Consider the following 22,156-nt stretch of genomic DNA (forward strand, 5'->3'; position numbering starts at 1 on the left):
GGATGAACACAGGCTACACTTGCTGCCGCCGCTTACAAGAGGCAGGGAAGAGCGGCTGCCTTTTCTCCCCAGCGCAGAAGTGAGAGGAGGGGCGGGCGGCTCCTGCTGATATTTCACCCGAGTCCGGCGAAGGGAACATCCAGAACCAGCGCGCGGGAGAACGCGAGCCGGCGTTGCGGAGAGAGACAGCCTCGCCTGGGGCTGAAGAAGAACTGCCTGACCTCGCTGTCCGCGCCTGGCTCTGCCGGGTCTCATTCTCCGCTTCAGCAGGCAGAGGAGGAGGCTGCTGCCGGAGCTCCTCCGGGGACTCCGCTCTCCAGCCAGCCCGCGCTCCGCCGCAGAGGCGAGGCGCGCAAGGAGCTGCAGCCAGCGCCCCGGCCCCGCTCGCCAGCCCGGCGGGCCCCACCAAACATGGACAGCAAGCGCTGCTTCGCCAACCGCTTCGACGACTACAAGGGCAGCCTGCTGGGCGGGCAGGGCAAGGCGGCCGTGATGCCCCTGGTGACGGCCACCATCGACCGCATCCTCAAAGAAGCGCCTCCGCTGAGCGGGGGCCAGGGCGGCTGCCAGGGCGGGCTGTACAGCGGCGTGGCCGGCGTGGCCTACATGCTGTACCACGTCGCCCGCTGCCCGCTCTTCGCCCAGGCGCGGGACTCCTACCTGCGAGCGGCCAAGCAGCTGGTCGACGCCTGCGTGAGCCACGAGGAGGACTGGGGCGAGGCCGACGCCGACACCCGCGCTGCCTTCCTGCTCGGCGGCGCCGGCGTCTACGCTGTGGCCACGCTGGTCTACCAGGCGCTCGGGCTGCCGGACTGGGCCAGACCGCTAGGCAAGTTCCGCCAGCTGTGCGACATCTGCGCCCCCATCACCTTCCTCGAGTGCGGCTCCGACGAGCTCTTCGTGGGCCGCTCCGGCTACCTGTGCGCCGCCCTGGTACTGAAGCAGAAGCTGGGCATGGAGGTAGCCGCGCCTCTCACCCCCGCCATGTCCTCCCTCTCTTCCCCTCTCTCCCTGTCACTGTCTCCCGCTTTGCTGAGAGGATGGGATAGTTTGATGCGTTCATCTTAGGCTGTAGTTCTAAAGTCACGTTCTAGGAGAAACATGGGACTACCTCTGAATAAGCTGTTTAGGGATGCTCCTTTAAGTTATTTCGCTGCTATAGATAAGGATTCTCCTCCCTTCCCCAGCATATCTGGTTAAATGCTGGGGGGGGGGGGCACAGTTGTTGCCTCCTCCTCAAGGGCCAGTAGAGTTTCAAGAGGGTGTGTGTGAATTAGCCATCCCTCCCTTAAGGGTTTGCCCTAATCCATACAAGTACTCTCATGTCATCCTTTTCTATGGAGTGAGGAACAAGGGAGTAGAGTCAGAGACAGTGATTCACTGCTTTCTTTTTTCTTAGTCCCAAGGGTCAATTTTAGCTGAAATTTGGTACTTGCCTGATGCAATTTTCATATCTTAGTAAAACTGACTAGTCATGGAGAGGGGGGATCTGTGAAATATACGTTCTCTTTTAAAAAGCAAAATGGTGATTTTCTGAAAGGGAACCTTGCCTTAAAACAAGAGAGTGAAAATTCTGGGGAACCCTATTTGGTTGGAAAGGTGGCATAGAAATATTTTAATAAATAAATAAAATCTGAGCTACCCAGCAATTCTGTTTTGGGTAGTATAATAAAGAATTGTCTTCTTTGATTTGACCCTTCAAAATTACAAGACCAAATCCATACAGATTCATAGATCCAGAGGAGTTAGCCGTGTTAGTCTGTAGTAGCAAAATCAAAAAGAGTCCAGTAGCACCTTTAAGACTAACCAATTTTATTTTATTGTAGCATAAGCTTTCGAGAATCAAGTTCTCTTCATCAGATGCCTGATCCGAACAGTTCGGATCAGGCATCTGATGAAGAGAACTTGATTCTCGAAAGCTTATGCTACAATAAAATAAAATTGGTTAGTCATACAGATTCATTAAGGTGCTACCATGCCTCTGCCCTAAACACATTGGAATCCCATTCATTTCAGTGAAATTTACTTTCTGGCAAATGGACACAACCATAGTCCTGCTTTGAGAGATGCTCAAGCAGGACATCACTTACAGTTAAAAATAAATTGATTTTATCAAGATCTACAAATCTTGGGTTGGGGGATTAACAGAATAAATCTTCAGAAGCGTCTTAAAAGTTTTCCTATTTAAACAACTACTTAAATAGAAAATTCTTCCAAATAAAATTAGTGGAAACAAAGTGAACTTATGCCAGGCTTGATACACTTGCACAAAATAAAGTATAGATTGGTGTGAGCTGAGGTATTAGTTTATTTAAGTGGTACTTCGAAGTTTGAAGATGATGATGTAAGAATTTCATGTGAATTCTGCAGGTGGTTCATGATGATAATTCTAGAAATAATGCATGGTGTGTTTCCAATAGAATGATCAGCATTCAGAATCCATTTTACTTTGCTCCCTTTCCTTGAACTTTACGTTCTAGCATAGTATTTCTCAAACTAGTACCTTGAGGGTCTAAAAGCATAGACGTCTATATGTTCTTTGGAAAGGTTATAGGGTAAGCCTTCTTGTGCCTATCTGACTTACGTGAACATTTTCTAGGAAAGCAGACAGCAATTTTCCACCTCAAAAAGAATGGAATTGACATTCCTCTCTCTAATCTGGAGAGCCGGGTTTGGTTCCCCACTCCTCCACTTGAAGCCAGCTGGGCGACCTTGGGCTAGTTACAGCTCTCTGGAGCTCTCTCAGCTCCACCCACCTCACAGGGTGTTTTGTTGTGGGGATAATGATGACATGCTTTGTAAACCACTCTGGTTAAATTCAGAATGTCCCCTGACTGCTTTGAAATAAAAATTAAAATGTCAGAAGATCCCATCTCAGAACTTTTGTGTAATGTACAGTTTGGGTCGCAATGCAAGCCTTGCAGTGTTCAGTTGCATAGACAGAACTGTTTGATTTACTTACTGTATGAATCAGACACGTTGGAACTGATCTCTCAAATTGCAGCAACCTGGTGTTTCTGCTTGGGCATGGTGTTTAAATAACCTGAGGATACTGCATAGGCATCTGTAATTCTGTATAACTAAAGCTTGTTTACTTTTATGGGATGTTGTTCTATATTTTGGGATGCTATATCACATATTTGGTATTCTTGTATTCATCTGTCTATTCTGGACACTGATGAGGCTAGCACTATGTATTTAGCCATTTCTTGTGTTCTTGGGACAAAGGAACAGTTCAATGATGCGTAGTACATTATAAGGAAAAGAAGGAAGACAAAGCTCAAAAAAAGGACATACCTCCAATCACTTGTAAGTTGTATGAGAGCATGTTTTAGGGAGCCGCTGACCTTTTTGAGCCTGAGGACACCTTTGGAATTTGGGAACATTGTGGGCACCCCAACAAAATAGAAGTCATGGAAGGCATACGCAGCTACAAAATGTCTTGCATCATGGCTGGAGCCAATCACAAAATATTGTGACATTCCAAGAAAAGTGTCCTCCTATGATGAAAACATCTTTTTCTTAATGGGTGCTCCTTTTAGACACTAAGGTGATCCTTCCTTAGCTCTTTAGAAGCACATCCTTCTGCAGTGAAGTAAAGAAAAGTCAGGGTGGTCTCTTTTGCTTTGGGGGGGGGGTGGATTTCAGGAAACATTGCTGGACACAAATATGCCCATGGAGAGGTCATTGGGGTGGGTGGATGGATGGATGGGCTGCCTTTCTGTCACATGGTACTGAATGCTGCTTACAAGTAATAAGTTGAAAGGCAATCATAAATTAGTTCATAAAATAATCTTAAAGCAGACAGCAAAAGATCAATAATAACCTATTAAAACTGTAATCTCTATCAGAATAAAAGAAGTGTTCACTTTCCTTCTAAAACTACAAAGTAATAAGTGAAGATGGGCCTCTCAAATCAAAGAATTACATAGTGGTGGTGCCTTCAAAGAGAAAGACATATGCTCTCAGACTTGATCAGCCTAAAAAAGGAGAAATATAGAGATGAGCTGTGTCAAATGAGGAAAGGAGATGTCAAACTGGAGACATCTCTCCCAAAATTCACTATGCTTAGGAGATGATGATGCTGACAGTGATGATGATGCAGATGCGTATGGGCTGCTCATATGCTGGTAAAATAGGGCCATGTTAGTGACAACTTATCTGAATTTAGATGAATAGCAACAAAAATTTTATTTACGTTTACAATTCTAAATGCGGTCGTTATCTGTCAGTAATAGAAACCAGAGCTCTTATCCCAAGCATGGCTTGGTGATAACCTGCACATTGTTAGTGCACAATCAAAAAGAGTCCAGTAGCACCTTTAAGACTAACCAACTTTATTGTAGCATAAGTCTTAAATGTGCTACTGGACTCTTTTTGATTTTGCTACTACAGACTAACACGGCTAACTCCTCTGCATTGTTAGTGCACAGATTCACTGCCACCTTCTTGTTGCATGTGATTTTACTTCTATATTCACTCTGTTGGTGCTTTCAGGGAATTAAACCAAGTTAAATTCCTCCCTTACGCTCCATAAGATGACAAAGGGCCATCAGTGATAAGTCAGTAACATAAGTGTTTGTCTTTTTCTTGAAGCTAGTCATATATCACATCTTCCTTTCCCGCTCGGTTTGGATGCTTTCTTGGCTTCCTGACCAACTTTCCTCCTAGCTTCTATGCTCCCCTCTCTTGTCACTTTTTGTGAGCTAAATCTCTCAAAAAGAGGAACTCTAGAGGAACAATTTTCCAGATCCTGAGTAGAATTTTGCCCCTTTAAGAGTTGTATAGAGTTGTGTATGGTGGGTAGACATAGGCACAAACAGAAAAAAAAATGAACATGGTGTTCCTTGTTCGTTGCCATCCACAAACAACGAACATTGATGAACATGACCTGTTTACGAACATGTTCGATGTTCGTTCATGGGGGCCAGCAGGCTCTCCTCCAGCCATCAAGATTCCTACCGCACCACTCCCAGAAACCCTACCTGAGCAGGCAGCAGGAAAGGTACCAATAATAAATAATAGCTTGGCCTCAGAGCCTGGCAGAAGCCCTGGAACCTGAAGGGGTAGATCCCTACTGCACCGCTCCCAGAAACCTTACCTGAGCAGGCAGCAGGATAGGTACCAGTAATAAATAATAGCTTGGCCCAGAGCCTGGCAGCAGCCCTGGAACTTGAAGAGGTAGATCCCTATCCCACCATACACAAAGAAAATTTAAGCTCCAATGCACTCTCCCTGTCTCTCTCTCTCAAAATGCCAACAGCAATTGTCTCTCCCTCACTGTCTGCAAAACCAAAGCTTGGAGCCCCCCTCCCCCCTGCTCTTTGCTTCCTTGTAATGAGCTCCACACTTGAAAGGAAGACCTGCCTATCAAACTAAATTGGGCTTAGACTGGGGTTTCCAGGGCAACAGCAGGAGTTCAGACAGAGTTCAGGCAGTCCCTGCCTCCGGTTGCCAAGGGAATTGATTGCAGGTGCCAGATTGTTTGGCTTGAGGAACAGCAATGAACAAGGCTTGCAATGACCACCTGTTCATTTAGAATGGGGCCTCATGAACAGCTTGTTCACGAACAGCTGATTGGGCTGTTCGTGGCTTTTTTTTAGTTCGTATTGCTGTTCATGCCCATCTCTAATGGTGGGCAGGGACAGGGGGAAGGGTGCACCATCTGGAATGCTGAAATCCATGTTGGTACTGAGATGTATTTTATTGGTTTTATTTACTGTGATTTATTTATGATTGTAACCTGCCCTGAGCCTACTTGCGGGGAGGGCGGGCTAAAAATCTAATCAATCAATCAATCAATCACAAAAGTTGTATCATTGTAGCACTGTGATATGGACAGCTGTATCTGGGACATTTTGCAGGGGTGCTCAGAGGTCTTTATCCTGGCTGCTGCCGGTGCTGGATCACAGGTTAATCAAGCATGATCTGGGATTATGTGCCTGTTCTCAGAAAGATCTCCTGCTCCCAGCAAGCCTTGCCCTCTAGCAGCCAGCAGGAGACTTTTTTTTTTAAGTTACCATTGGCAATGATGTGACAGGATTTCCAGAAAAAAATGGACTTGATATCAGGTAGGTCTCTCTAGGAATTGCCAGAAACTCTGTAGTTTTCCTGGAAGTGGTGTCATGGTGTCACCAAAAGCCACTCACCATGTTTCTATCCCACCTTGTCTCCCTCTGGTTGCCAGTTCAGGCTTGGCTACCATACCTGGGCATATTCTATATGACCAAGTCCTTGAAAGTGGGTCTATTGAATATTAAAGTTAGTAATTTAAAAAGTTGCCTAATCATCTGAAAATATTTAAGTGTAAACAAATGGAGCCAGCACTCCTGTCTGTAAAGTTTGTAGGACTGTAAATGATCCCTGTCTCCGCAGCTTTTTTTTTCTTTTTCTTTTACTTTTTCTTTGAGGAGTACGTTTATAATCTGCACCATTTTTTAAAAGTATTTTGCACTCTCAACTCTTTATGAGCTCTAATATTTTATCTTCTCTGTTGTGTTCTTCAAAATTCCCTGACACTAGTACTACGTCAGCACATCTCTGACAATGTGAGATTTATCAGTGTCTCTCTAGCAGATGCACTTAGAAGGAGTGCTGAAGTCTTGCCTATCAGCAGAATAGAAACAGTACGGAAATCTGTATGTTTATTTCTGCATGCTGTTCTGTTTTTACGTTGATCAAGGTTAGAGAGGTCTTTGAAGATGGCAGCATATTTAGTCTTTCAGTCATGGGCCAAACTAGACCTGACAATGTCTATAGGTCTGACCCTAAATAGGATTAATTTTCCTTGGTAGACCAAGTTAAGAGCTTGGAGGTGCTCTCAGGCCTAGCCTTATTGATGGATAAACAGGTTGGTGCTGTCGCTAGGACCACCTTCTTTCAATGACATCTTGCTCGTAATCTGGCCCCTTATTTAGACTCTGCTGATCTAGCCATGCTGATCCACACTACTGTAGCCTCCAGACTGGATTATTGTAATGCACTCTGTGTGCCTTTGAAAATGTATCAGAAGGTTCAACTGGTACAAAATGGAAGAGTGAGACTCTTGAATGAAGTCAGCTACTTGGAACTAGACATGGGCACGAACAGCATTACAAACGGAAAAAAACAACGAACAGGCCGCTCGGCTGCTCGCGAACAGGCTGTTCGTGATGCGCCATTCCAGCCGAACAGGTGGTCGTTGCAAGCCTCGTTCGTTGCACTTGGCTGCTGTTTGGGAAACCAGACATTCAGGCGCCTTCAATCAAGCACCAACTCTTTCAGGACCTGGCCACCTGCTGGAACTCTACCTATGACATGATATGTCGTCTGGTGAAGCAGAGGGGCCCGTTGCAGGATATCCTATCATCCATGGACGTTCTGAGGAGGGGAGGGGAGCTGAGCTTCAGCTCCATGGAATGGAGAGTCCTTGCCCAGATGTCCTGGATGCTGAAACCCTTTAAGGAAGCTACCAAGCACCTTTGCTCCTACGAGGCCAGCCTGGGTCAGGTCATCTCCCTGTTCCACGGGCTCGATCAGTTCCTGGCCAAGGAGCTCGAGCACGAGAAAGAGCTGCTCCCCAGGGTCCAGGACTTTGTGAGGAGGATCCAGGCGTGTGTGGCCAAGCGCTTGCATCCTCTGTGCCATGAGGTGCCATACCAAATGGCCTCCCTCTGTGACCCCTGGATCAAGAGCAGCATCGCCATGCGGATGGGTTAGATGCTGTGCTGGAAAAAGGAGCTCCGCAAAGCGGTGCTCTGTTACCAGAAAGAGAAGGCTGGCCTGAGGGAACCGGGCAGGGGCGTGGGGCGGGCAGTGGAGAAGGAGGAGCAGGAGGAGGGGCAGGGGGAGTTGGGAAGAGAGCCATGCCAGGAGAGACCTGCCCAAACGGCCTCATCTGATCTCTGGGCCTCGTCGGAGGGCTGCGTGGTTGGCTGCAGCACAATGGGTGCATCGCTCACGGTGGAGGACTCGGCGGGGGCTATGGTGCGAGAGTACCTGGTGGAGCCCACCAAGCCCCCCCCCCACTCTAATCCCTTGGAATATTGGGCAAGAAAATCTTCCGAATGGCCAGACCTGTCCATCATGGCAACCAACATCCTGTCCTGCCCTCCCACCAGCGTGCAGTGTGAGCAGGTGTTCGCCCACCTGAGAGACCTCCTCCATCCCTGCCATGCACATCTGCACCCGGACCTGGTGGACATGTTGACCTTCGTGAAGGTCAACCTCAACTTCCTAGGGCATCCCTCCTTGGACCTGGACCTATCGGCCCTCTGATCCTCCCCAAGTCTATTGTGGCTCTCGGCCAAGGTGCTGTGCAGCGGGCTCCAGCACTCCTCAGTTCTTGGGGCTGCCTCTATGGCTGGCAACCTTTGGTCCTCCTCTCCCAGACAAGTTCCCCGGCGGTCCCTCTTTCTACCTCTACCTCTCTTGATGGCAACTATACGACCCCTCCCCGCAACCTTTCCTGCCCATCCTGTCCTCTAGCTGACAATTCCCTGGACGGTCCCTCTTTCATCTTCACTGTCTGTGGTTGCAACCGCACCGACCCCTCCCAACGACCTCTCCTTCCCATCCCATCCTTTCTGTGAAGGCCAGATGGTGGGTGATGTCAGCTGCCACTGCTTTTGGCCTCAAGGGACAGCTTAGCTGCCACTGCTGATGATAGGGCAACACAGCCCGGGGGGCCCTGTCTATGGGCTCCCGCTGACCCCTCTGGGTGTGGGGGGGATAGGGCCCTCTCACCTACCCTTTCCACGAAAGCAGGAGGGTAGGTGCTGTCTGCTGCTGCTGCTTTTGGCCATGAGGGGCAGATCAGGAACTATTGCACATGTAGTTGTGGAGCATGGCCCCCCCCCATCCATGGGCACCTGCTGTCCCCTCCCCTCTGAGTGGGGGGGGTCCCAGCCGCAACACCTGTCCTTTCCACGAAGGCAGGAAGGTGGGTGATGCTGGCAGCAGCCTGCCTGAACTGCCTTGATAGATAAGCTGTCTCTGATTGGAGCAGATTCTGTGGAACTGCTGTCTTCTGTAGGGTAACCCTTTGCCCTCCTCTCCCAGACATGTTCCCCTTCCCTCTCTCAACCTTTCCCTCTCTGTATGGCACCAATACTGCCCCACCCCACAACTTGCCCTGCCCATTCCGTCCTGTCCGCGACAGCAGGAGTGTGGGTGATGTCAGCTGCCACCACCTTTGGGCACAGGGGACTACCATGGCACTGCCGCCACCTTTGGGCCTTCCCAGTACTGCTCTGCAATGCAGCCGTGACAAGCGACCCATACTCTCCTCTCCCCATCAAAGTCCTGGACTTTCCCTCTTTCGACCGATCCCTCTCTGGAACATTTCGACCCCGCCCTATGACCTCTCCTGTCCTGTCCGGTACATCCCATCCTGTCCGCAAAGGCAGGAAGGTGGGTAATGTCAGCTGTCTCCACCTTTGGGCACGGGGAAATACCACACTATGGCCACTTTCTTTGGACCTTCCTGGTCCCGCTCTGCGATGCGGCTGTGACAAGCAACCCATTGTCCTCCTCTCCCTGGCAAGGTCCTGGATGTTCCCTCTTTCAACCTCTCCCTTTCTGGAACCCTCCGACCCCTCCCAACCTCTCCTTTTCTGCCCACCCTGTTCTTTCCATGAAGGCAGGAAGGTGGGTGATGCCAGTGACAGCCTCCACTGCGACACTGGAGGGGCGGACAAGCCTCTGCCGGAGAAGTCTGTGCAATCCGACACGTTGGATGTTGGGGTCCTCTTTGTCCTCCTCTTCCCATCAAGCTCCCCATCCCTCTATGAAACCGACCCTCTCTGGAACCACTCCGACCCTCCCCAACAACCTCTCATGACCTGTCCATACCATCCTTTCCATGAAGGCCGGAGGGCAGGTGATGGCTGCTTCCGTTGCTGACAAGATCAGTGAGTTTCAAAGACAAAGGCTCCCAAATCTTTGGATGTATCCCAGTCCTGCTCCACAAGGCAGCCAGGAAGTGGTAACCCTCTGTCCCTGTCTCCCTGAAAAGTTCACCATCCCTCTTCGAACCTCACCTGCTCTTGAACCACTCTGACCCCTCCAAACAACATCTCCCTCCCATCCTCTCCATGAAAGCAGGAAGGTGGGTGATGTGAGCTGCCACTGCTGAGCGCATCAGCGGGTTGCTCAGGGGAGGCCTCCCAGTTCCCAGTCCCTCTTTTGAACTATCCCTCTCTGGAACCAGTCCAACCCTTCCCAATAACCTCTCCTGTCCTGTCCCTCCTGTCCTTTCCATGAAGGCAGGACGGTGGGTGATGTCAGCTGCCGCCGCTTTTGGCCACGAGGTACAGCTCTGCTGCTGCTGATGATGATAGGGCCCTGTGTTGCCCTATCTATGGGCTCCTGCTGACCCCTCTGGGCATGGGGGGGGAATGGATCCCTCCCACCCTTTCAGTGAAGGCAAGAAAGTGGGTGCTGCCAGTGACAGCATCCACTGCGACACAGGAGGGGTGGACAAGCCTTTGCTGGAGCAGTCTACGCGATCCAACATGGGATGTTGGGGTCCTCCTCATCCTCCTCTCCCTGTCAAGCTCCCCCTCCGTCTATGAAAATGACCCTCTCTGGAACCACTCCGACCCTCGCCAACAACCTCTCCTGTCCTGCTCATCCCCATCCCATCCTTTCTGCAAAGGCAGGAAGGTGGGTGATGTGAGCTGCCGCCACTGAGTGCATCAGCAGATTGCTCGGAGGAGGCCTTGCAACTGTCAGGAACTTCCCAGTTCCCATTCCCTCTTTTGACCTATCCCTCTCTGGAACCACTCCGACCCTTCCCAATGAACCTCTCCTGTCTTGTCAATCCCTTCCTTTCCGCGAAGGCAGGAAGGTGGGACATGTCTGCTGCCACCGCCAGCCCGCGACTCAGTGGCTCATGGCTCTCCAGCTAAGGGGTATTCCCAGTCCTGCACCATAATGCAGCCAGTGGCAACCCGTTGTTCTCCTCTCCCTGGCAAGGTCCTGGACGTTCCCTCTTTCAACCTCTCCCTCTCTGGAACCGCTCCGACCCCGATCTGGTGGACGTGTGTTGGTGTCTCAACTCTGACCCACCAGGGTGTGTGTTTGTGTGTGCAAGGCCTCCGCGCATGCCGTCATGTCTTGCTGGAGGGTTTTCTTTGCAGACTATTACTGGGTCATTTGGTTACACAGTGGCTGCAGGCATGACCCACAATACTGCCTTGGCAGAAAGTTCCCTCAGGGAGTCCTGGCGAGCGGGCACATAGGGGTGCCGCCGACCAGCGGCCAGACCCCCCACCCCCTACATGGGAGGCAGCCCACCTTCAGGTCCACCACATGGGGCCAATGTGAACTGGGGAGGGTGGCTCCATTTGTATTGAGTGGGAGTTTTCTGGTGGCGTCGAATTTGGGAATGTAAAACTATGAGATCCATACTGCAATCTTGACCAAACTTGGGTGATGGCTGGAGGAGAGCCTGCTGCACATTCCCTGTGAATATGGGCTCTCTAACTGCTAAGGGGGCCGCTCTGATGCCGATGAACACCGAACACGTTCGTTAACGGGACATGTTCGGTTCTGGTTGGCTGTTTGTGTTCATCATCAGCAATGAACAACGAACAGCCTGTTCGGGTTTTTTTCCCTGTTTCGTGCCCATGTCTACTTGGAACACACTATTAGCTTCCAGGCCTGTCTGCTTCCAGACATAATCCAAGTGCTGGTTATTACCTTTAAAGCCCTTTGTATCCTAGGTTCTTATATTTATGGCCTTCCATGTGCCAGTTATGTTCTTCAGGCATTCTCCTCTTTGTGGTGCCATTGTACATATGTCAACAGCTAAGTCACAAGCTTGGCCTGAGGTAGGTCTGCTCCTCTGGAATGACCTATCAGAGCAGCTGCAGATGGGACCGTCACTGAATGAGTTCAGCAGGATTGGAGTCCAGTAGCACCTTAGAGACCAACAAGATTTTCAGGGTGTAAGCTTTTGAGAGTCAAAGCTCCCTTCTTCAGATACAGGGAGGAGTGGAGAAATCCTGAGTTCTTGTGTCTAAAAGGAGCTTTGACTCTCAAAAGCTTTTACTTGGAAAATTTATTTTATTTATAGTATGCCTTTCTCACTGAGATATAATTAAGTCAATACAAACATTGGTTAGGGCATTCAATAAAAATGCAGTAAGGTATTTGAAATTTGAAAACAAGCAAAAATCCAATACAGGGCTGAAAAATAATGCTGAAACAAAACATAAGTAGATTGATACGACATTTTAAACAGCACAGAACTATCCAGTAGGAGCATACTTACAGCTCCTGACAGTACAGAGCAGTATAGTCTACAAACTCTATCCCAATACCAATGCATCTCTTTGAATCACTTTCTTATAGTACAGCCCTATTGCCTGAGGGGGAAAAAACCCTCCTGAATAATTAGTTTTTCAGTTAGCAGAAAGCTGGGAGAGTGTGAGCTTTCCCGACCTCTTTGGACAAGCCATTCTATAAGGTGGGGGCCACCATAGAGAATGCACCTGTACCTGGGTATTTCCTGACATTATGGGTTCATAAGTAGAGGGAGAATGGGGAAGCTAACGCTTCCTAGATGGTCTCCCCTTCCACATGTCTCCCCCTCCCACAGCACCTTTTTAGTAAATGACCAAACACAGTGTCAAATTGCCAGAGCTGGAGCTTACAAGACATGTCTCTTAAGCGTATGCTTTGAACATGTCCAGTTATTTGATCTTTTTGGAAGAAAGTTAATATTCATATTAATTTTCTCTTAGAACACCCATTGATTCTTAAAAGTACATAAACGACTTGCCTGTAACCTATGTACTTTTAAATGATCTACTTGAAACCTAACAGATGGTCAACAAAAAGGGATCCTCCATGCCATTACTGTAGCTAAAATACTTATATTGCAACATTGAATTTAAAATAGATGCTTAATAATCCCCAAAACATAACAAACTTATTCCACTTATTCTGAGTTAGTCCAACAAACAAAACAGTTCGAAGTCAGTTATATTATCCTGTTTCTTCTTGAAAAAGCAAAAGAGCAGGAGATCAAAACTAAATGGAACAGAAAAATAAAAGATAATGTCCAGATCTTGGTGGAGTTTCTGAAATTCTTTGATATGTTTAGAGTTACTTCTTTAATAGTCAATTAAAATGCTGAAATAGAATAAAAAAGAATCTTCATAGTCCAAATAAGACATGGATAGTTACATCTTTATAGAGAGCTGTAGAGCTCTTTTCATTCAGGCAGGAAAGTAAAACACAGTCTGTAGTTTTCAGTCTATAATCAAAGTTTCTTATGAGAAGGGAGAAGAGAAAAGAGACATCTTAGTGCGGTCCAGAGAAGTATATACAAATAGTCCTTGGCAGACATACTGGCCTCTGCCCGAACTGAGTCTGTTCCTGCTTTGAATTTTTCATATTGTTGGGACACAGAGAATTCTTCAGCTCTCTAATTAAAAAGAGCCTCCAAATCCCCCGATAGACCCTCTGGCACATGACAGCTGGAGCATCTCCTGTCAGTAAGGAGAAGGGTTGATTTCCCAACCCGGCCTGGCAGTAAGCCCAGGAAATAGAACTGGCACGAGAGCCCACAGAAATGTGTCTCTCAGTCAGCCACCATCTTGGACATCCATATTACAACATTGGAGAGACAGATGCCCACCTCCCATAATTCAATGGATGGAGGACCTTATAACTTCGTCTGTTTTCAAATGTATGACATATAGACAACAATTGGGGGTGGACTTTTAGATATTTGGAAATTATTGTTGCCATATTGTATTTCTATTGTTTATCATGCTTATTTTAATTTTTTCCTTCCCCCCCCCCTCATTTAATTTTTTTTAAAAAATTAAAAATGTTTCTTCCTATCTCCCCCTTTTACCATCAGAAGTTTTCTGTGCCTGTGTTGGAGACTCACCTGATGAAGAAGGCAATAGAGGCATTTACATTATTCCACCCATCCAGTGGAGAGTGTTGCAGTGAAGTCTCTTCTGCAATTCTGTTTGTTCTGCTTCTGGCTCTGTTGTGCCTACAAATAAAGCCATGAGTGTGTGCCAAGCATCAGGACTGTAGCAAGGATCGCCAGCATCCAAGGCAGCTCCAGGGCTGTTGCTGCCTGCCCCTAAGCACTTGTGTGTGCGTGCACCCAGGCTGCGTGATGACGTTACTATGCGTGACGTCATCATGCAGGGCATGCCGCTGCAAGCCAGCCACTCCATCAGTGCGGCAGGCAGCCGGGGAGGTGCGTGGTTGGCCTCCCAGCCTTCCTGCTCAGTTGCCCTATGCACCGCCCCGGCCACCTGCTGAGCCTGGCCCACAGCTGCTGCACCTGGCCAGGAGTGTGCATTGGCGGTGGCAGCAGCGCAGGACAACTGAGTGGGAGGGCTGGGAGGCCAGACGCAGCAGCTGTGGGCCAGGTGCGGCCATTGGCATGGAAGGCAGCCAGGACAGCACACAGGCGGCCTCCCAGCCCTCCCACTCAGCTGCCAGCACTGCCACCACCAGCTCCGCAACACGCACTCCCAGCTGGCAGCCACGCCCAGTGCCCCGTCTTCATCGGTGCTGGGGGCTGGTGACCCCCCTGCCCCCCTGTAGATCCAGCCCTGCCCAGCAGTGACAATATGTGGAGTAGCTAGCTGTCTTCCCTCTGTCTTTATCAATGCATAGAGAAAAGCTCCCTACTTTGGGGAGTTCACATCCGAAAGGAAAACCCATAGTGAAAAATGCAGAGCTCTTCTGTATCCTACTATATAAAAGGCTAAGCATATTCAAGACAACTCACTTCTTACCCTGGTGCACTTTCACAGGGAGCTGCTGTGGAGGGCAGCGCAAATGAGGCAGCCAGACCTCCAGAGAGCGTGCCACAGCGGGAAGCCAAGGTCAAAATCAGGCACGGAGCAGGTGGCTATGCCCTCCTGCCTTCACCCAGCTGGGATCCAGAGTGGAGCAGCACAGAGGGGAAACCCCCACGGAAACCAAACAAAACACCAATCAGTTAATAAACTTTGAAAGTTCTTAAAGTGCCAGTGCAATATACAGTGCAAACTTTTAACATGAAAAGTATCAAATTCATTCAAATTACATTCGTATACAGTAGCATAAACATTCAGATAAACTCTACAGTAGTAGTTGTAAACATTCAGATAAACTCTACAGTAGTAGTTATAGCAGCATAGACAGAAAGTGTCCAGAAGTATGCACAGACTACAGAGGTAAACCCCTCCTAATGACGATATTCTTGCTGTCCTTTATTCCATATTCTTCCAACAGGGATATATAAGAAGCTAAGACCTTTTTCCTCCACGCTCAATCTGGGGCCGGCTGCAAATCACAGATTTCGTGCCCACTTCATCAGGAGCGTGATTTCTATCGTGAAAAAGATTATATCAATCACTCTCCTCAATATATCAACCTAACCCAATTCTCACTGTTCCCAATTCATTTCCATACTCACATATCCCATCCATTATTCTTATTCACAATAAAGATTACTAATTAGTCAACCTGGAGTCTGGCTGCTGCCTGTTCTTTAACGCGTGCATAGTCCCCTCATTAGACCTTTTTATCTCTACTCCTTGATTGGAGACTCACAACTTAAAGGTACAGGCTTACAAAATACAAGTCAACTATGATGTGCAACTTACAGGTAACAGTTCAGTAACAGCTCATTATTCAAGCCCTTTGGTTTCACACAGTCAAATTTGAATATCCAGTAAGCCTCCCGTTGGAGAAGCCACGATTGTATTCCCTCTCGTTCGCCCTTGGCAGCCACTTCTAAAATTACAATCTTAAGGCTATTAGCTTGGTGCTTTTGCTCCTTAAAGTGCTGAGTCAGTGGTGCTTCTATGACATTATTCCGAATACGTGCCATGTGCTCCAGTATCCTGACCTTGACGGGTCTGAGCGTGCAGCTGATGTAAAACAAGTTGCAGGGGCATTCCAGAGCATAAACCACTCCTTTACTCTGGCAATTGGCAAAATGGCCAAAACTATGCTTAAATCCCCTGATGAAGATCTCTTTACCCTCCACAAACAGATCACAAATCTGGCAGTGCCCGCATTTGAAATTCCCCTTAGGGAGGCGGCATAAGTTGGTCTCACTGCAAACATCAGCCCTAACTAATACATCCTTAAGATTCTTAGTTTTACGGAAGCCTACCCTTGGTTTCAATTCACAGCCTTTGATCCAGAGTGGAGCAGGTGGCAATGCCTGCTCCCCATCTTCACCCAGCTGGGAACAGGAGCAAAGCAGGTGACAATGCCCCCCCCCCACCATCACCCAGCTGTGATCAGGAGTAGAGCAGGTGGAAATGCCCATCCCTTCACCAGCTTGAATCAGGAGCAAAGTAGGTGATAATGACTGCTCCTCCTCCACCCAGCCAAGGTCAGGAGCGGAGAAGGTGGCGATGCCTGCACCCCACCATCACCCAGGTGGGATCAGGAGTGGAGCCGATGGCAATGCCTGCCCCTGCCTTCACCCAATTGGGATCAGGCACAGAACAGGTGCCAATGCTCGCCCACCACCTTCACCCAGCTGGGGTAAGGCACAGAACAAGTGGCAATGCCTGTCCACCCTTCACCCAGCTGGGATCAAGTGCAGAGCAGGGGGCAATACCCACCCTCCGCCAACTGGGATCAGGAGTGGAGCAGGTGGCAATACCTGTCCCCTGCCATCACCCAGCTATGATCAGGAATGGAGGAGGTGGAAATGCCCATCCCCTCTTCACCAGCTCAGATCAGGAGCAAAACAGGTGGTAATGCCTACTCCCCCCTTCACCCAGCCAGGATCAGGAGTGGAGCAGGTGGCAGTGCGTGCACCCCACTGTCACCCAGGTGGGATCAGGAGTGAAGCAGATGGCAATGCCTGCCCTGCCTTCACGCAGCTGGGATCAGGCACAGAGCAGGTGGCAACACTCACGTCCAACTTCATCAAGCTGGTGTCAGGAGCAGAGCAGGTGGCAATGCCTGCCCCCTTCACTTGGCCAGGATCAGCTGTGGAGCAGGAGGAAATGCCCACCCCCTTCACCCAGCCTGGTTCAGAAGTGGAGCAGGTGGCAATGCCCGCCTCCCTTCACTTGGCCGAGATCAGGCGAGGAGCAGGTGACACTGCCCGTCCCCTTCACCCAGCTGGGATCAGGAGCGGAGCATGAGGCAATGCCCATCCCCCTTCACTTGGACTGGATCAGGTGCCAAGCAGAACGTAATGTCTCCCCCAACAGGGATCAGGAGTGGAGCAGATGGCAATGCCCACCCCCCCTTTTCAACCTTCTGGAATCCAGTGCAAAGCAGGTGGCAATGCCCCTTCTCCACCCAGCCAGAATCAAGCGCACTTGGCTATTAGTATATAAGATAACTCTGTTCATAGATGCTGCATTATCACAGTCATGATGGAAGTGAGGCACAACAGAAAGGATAAAAATCTGGAGTTCTGGATTTTCATAAAGATCAGAGGCCTACGACTCATAGCTAATAGATAGAAATCTTTTCCCCAGCATTCACTCAATGAATGCTCTTGGCTGCTTCCCAGCAATTCCCTGTACACACCCACATCATGCACACACACGAGGGACAGACTCTCAACTAAATTTCCATCTGTTATAGCCACACTGCTAGGGGAAGTATGTGAGAGCAGCACATTCCCATAAATGGTGTGTGTGTGGGGGGGGAGTTTTTGCTAACATAATTGACAGTGAAATCCTAAGCAGGGTTACTCCAATCTAAACCAAATCAAGGGGGTTAGACTGGAGTAACTCTGCTTAGGATGTCACTGTGAGTTTCTTTTGTTGATTTTTCCTGGATTTCCTAAGCATTTTCATTTGATTATTTTTATATTTTACTGAAAAAATATGGCATCACAGTCTTCTATCATCCTACATTATCTGGAGAAACCTTTGTCATCTGATTCTTTTTCGTCTTCTGTATTATTTATATTTGCATACTATGCTTAGTGTTTTGTCACATGCTGTTTGCCTGTTTCCTCCTGGTCTTTTTCTTCTGGCTGTGTGCAGTCCCGGGGTATCACCAATCTGGTGTCTTCTTAGCATGCTTCCTTTCCATTTGCAACCTATTTTCACATTCTTTTTTCCTATACTTTGCTGATGTGTTGTGCTGAAAGGGCAACAGACCTGCAAATTGAAATTGAACAGGCTGCTTTGAAAGTGTCCCTTTGCGGATACAGAAAATAATATGTATGCAGAAGAAGGAAGCTCACTGTTAGTTTGGGTTTTCCCCCTTCTTTTGCTTCAACTGCTGCTCATATGACACCTACTGCAAGGTGAAATTAAGAGTTTCTGGTATTTACTCCAAAAGTTATTTGTGACAGTCAAATGTAATTGCATTTCACATTCACATTGCACATGTAGTTGTTCCGATATATTTTCACTTAATAATGACTTGCCTCTTGCCATCAGGTAGGTACTATGGTATATAGTATAATAGTACATGTTTCCTTTGGATAACTTGTATAACCTTGAAAAGATGTCCTCTACATTTTGCCATAACCCAGACAGCAGCCCAAGTTTCCCCACCAATTACTTGGTAGCAGCACCAGGACATACACTAGTGGTTTCACTAGAGCTTTGTTGAGCTTGAGAGCTCTTTTGGAATTTTGAGAATGGGCAGTAAGCACTACAGTGGCTGCCATGGAAGGCAGGACAAAACACGTAATGGTTGTTGTGGGGGCAGGGCAAACTACAGAAAGTTGATAAGTTCCCCAAATGTTGAGTTTCAAAGCCAAGCATATGATAGAGACAACTGTTTCCAATGAGGTGTTCCCTGCAGAAACAAAGAAGTGTCCTGGGTTCTCCTGAAGCACCTCTTGCTCCAGTGGGGTATAGCAAAGCCAGGCTTGGCTCTTTGCTTTGGGGAAGAGATTCTTTGAGGAGGTGGGATAAATTGCTAGATGACACTGTACCCATGGGCACCAAATTGGGGGCCACTGTACTATGGGATTATCTCCAATGATAAACACAATGTATAGGTTGTATTCTATTTCTGTTTCTTAATGCCACTTCATATTTCAAACACTGATAGATGTAAACCCTATTATTATCAATGGAATTTACTTTCAAGTAATACCTTTAGAGCCAGGATGCCTGAGTTGATGTGGAATGCATTCATTTTCTCTAAGCCTAACATATTGTTAAATTGTGCACAATAAGAACACAGAGATTATTAAAACTGAGCATTGGCACAATAATTTTGCTGTGCTGGGATCTCACAGTGATAGTATAATGTAGGATAAAATACAGAGCAGATAGTCTAGGAAAAGATCTAAGGTTGGGAACCAAAGAACTTTTAGACATCCCAAAGACTTGACCCTGATCATTTTCACATGTCTTTACATAACACAAAACTCACAGAACAAGGGTGTCTTTATGGTGCAATTTCTGACATCATCGCACCACGATTCCATTTTGTTCCGTGAGTACCACGCTAAGATGTGTGAAAATGGCCTATGTCTAGCAGAATTTTTTACTTTTTAAAAAACTTTTTTTTTTTACTGTTTCCCTTCTTTTTTATAGCAAATCTCCATGCCACATCACAAACTGCTTTGGAAACTCCACTTGGTTTCAAAAGTAATACACCATCTGGTGTGGAGGCTAATGGTTAAAAAAATGTAAGTTTGAAGATCCCTTGGAGTCGCACATTATGCAGTCCACGGGATCCAGTACTCTACTCAGGCTGTCAGAACATAAGCGGAAAGATTTTTTTATATATATCATTGTCTTTACAATTGTCATCTCCAGCCTGGGAAATTTCTGGATATTTGGGGTGGTACCTCAAAAGGGTGGAGTTTGAGGAGAGGAGGAAGCTCAGTGAGGGGTGATGTCACATCATGTGATGTCGCAACAGGTCAAAAGTCAGCTCCTCTCCCTTCCTGTGAGGTCAAATTTTCCAAACAAAATTTTCTGCCTCATATCATTCAGCCTGCCTGCCTCATAATTCCCTTCAAGTCTTTCTCAAGCAGAACACCACAATTACAAGACCTATAGGAAGATGCCAGCCAACAACAGTCCTGCCTCTCAATCTCCAGCTTGTCTCTAGCCTTTGGTGTCTCTACAGTGACTATCAGCCAATTTCATCTGCTCTTAGAGCTTCTGTTTCTCCTAGATTCTATGATTCGTCCAGGGAAAATGATCTCTGTTTGCAGATCAGCTGTAATTCTGGTAGAACTCTGTCCCCATGGAAGGTGGCAGCCCTAACTGCTTATAGAAGCTATTATGAATTATTTTGAATGATCACAAATGTAGTATTGTCCAGCAAAGTTACTGAGAGTTTCTATTAAATGTCAATATTAGTCATAATCATCGTCATCATCATGGTAAAACTCATCCACATGAAAAACGAGCATAGCTGGAGAAAGACTCAATTCTAATCCTTTCCTGTGACATCTAGTTTTCTTTGAAGAGAGTTTTATTTTGGAAAGTATTCAGTCCTCACCTTCAGTCTGAATGTAACACTTTGGGAAGAGCAAGATTTGGGTCCAGAAGCACCTTAAAGACCAACTAGATTTCCAGGGTACGAAATTTCAAGAGTCAGAGCTCCCTTCGTCAAATCTTGCCCTTCTACAGTCTACCTGAAACTGCATTTACAAATATATATCTTGTATATTAAGCATTTTGATAATGCTGGGGGCTGTCTTTTCTCTGGAAGAAATCCTTTCTTTCCTAATGGGAATTTTTAATAGTATTCTGACTCACATTTTCTGACAAGACTATCTTTTCCTCCCCAAAGGAATATTACTTTATATGCAGTGACAGCTGAGGAGGAGGCATAGAAAGACCAGACTAACATTACTTTCACTTTGCTTGCATCTAAGGCTCAAATGCCAAATGCTCAGTGAGGCAAAGTTACCTTCCTACTTGTCATCCCTACATTTTAAACAGTAGGAATGTGTTTTTTACTTAGACTATTATTTCTCATTTCTTTTGGCTGTGGGATGGTTTTTTCCCCTTTGGAACATAGCAATGTCAAGCCATATGTGATGCCTGCATTTGCAATGTACCTTGTGTTGTACTTAGATTCATGACAGTGTTCCAATTGTGTCTTTATGCCATAGGAGGTTCATTTGACACCCTTCTATAGTTCAGAAAATGTATCTCTGTGTGTGTTGAGCTTAAGAGCTGCTTCCACACAGGGATTTTCCCCTGAATTCACAGCAGCATAACCTTGTTTTTAAACCTAACATCTACATAATGTCACACTCCTTCCAAACATGACTTGTGGTGGGCTTCCTGGGGCTTTTCCCTTTGAGCCAGATCAAATGAGGAAGTGCAGGATGGCTACTGGCAGAACGTCCTGGAGCTAATCTGGGGAGGGGGGGGGCAAGCTAAGCTCTGCATTTCGTCTTCAATTTTTATTCCTTCAACAGGCTTTTTTTTTTCAGCTGAGCTGTGGTGCAGCTTTGTACTGTGGATTAGCTGGAGGGCACCATTACTGGGCCATGCAGGGTCTTCTTGACACAACTGACATTGGAATTTCTGTGCTCATGCAATGGAAGGAATGAGGTGGGATGCAGCACTGGGCACAATGGGGATGGGGTGCATGCATGCCCTTCCTGCCTGCTTCAGCACCACTCACTGCTACTGCCTCAGCAATGGTGCAGTTTTGTGCCTCATATGGAAGCACCCAGGCTGTTGTGCATGAATCTTGCATGGAGGCTATTAGTGCAAAATAATTAGCAGTCTTTAAGGGGTGATAGAGTAAAATAAAATTAACATGACTTAGGAGGCTTCATAACCTTCACCTGATCTTTCTCTTTTACCTATCAGCATTCTGTTGTAGCCTGAGGTAATGCTTCCATTCATAGTCGTATTTATGCAGAACAAATTGCAAATCAGCAAGCAAAATTAAAATGGCCTTTTGCCAATGTGGAGTCCTTTTCTGTTGTGCTTGCTTATTAAGTGCCAGTGGAAGTATAGGAATGCTGATGCTTTGTGAAAAAGATCAGCTTAATTTTTATAACGTTGCTAAATGTGTATTTTATGTGGCTTGCTCCATTTAATAAATGTTTTTTACATTTTCATTAACAGACTTCCTCCTATGTTCATACACATGTCACACCTTCTCTAATGCTATTCTGAGTTATAAAAGAGATATGAACGGCATGGTTTAGTCAATACCTAAATCCTAAATTCATGGCTTAATAGTTAACATGTATATAAATCTTCAAATTGTTCAGAGCCTT

General features: G+C 47.2%; 1 protein-coding gene across 1 annotated transcript in view; it reads left to right on the forward strand.

Moving 5' to 3' along the window:
• Positions 1-411: 411 nt before the first annotated feature.
• LANCL3 (LanC like family member 3) overlaps positions 412-22,156 on the forward strand; it is a 59,460-nt gene continuing 37,715 nt past the window's right edge. Inside the window, exon 1 of the mRNA XM_054975029.1 lies at positions 412-960. Coding sequence (XP_054831004.1) covers positions 412-960 — 549 coding nt within the window. The remainder of the gene's footprint in view (positions 961-22,156) is intronic.

Source organism: Eublepharis macularius, chromosome 3 (genome assembly GCF_028583425.1).
Source record: "Eublepharis macularius isolate TG4126 chromosome 3, MPM_Emac_v1.0, whole genome shotgun sequence".
Classification (NCBI taxonomy): domain Eukaryota; kingdom Metazoa; phylum Chordata; class Lepidosauria; order Squamata; family Eublepharidae; genus Eublepharis; species Eublepharis macularius.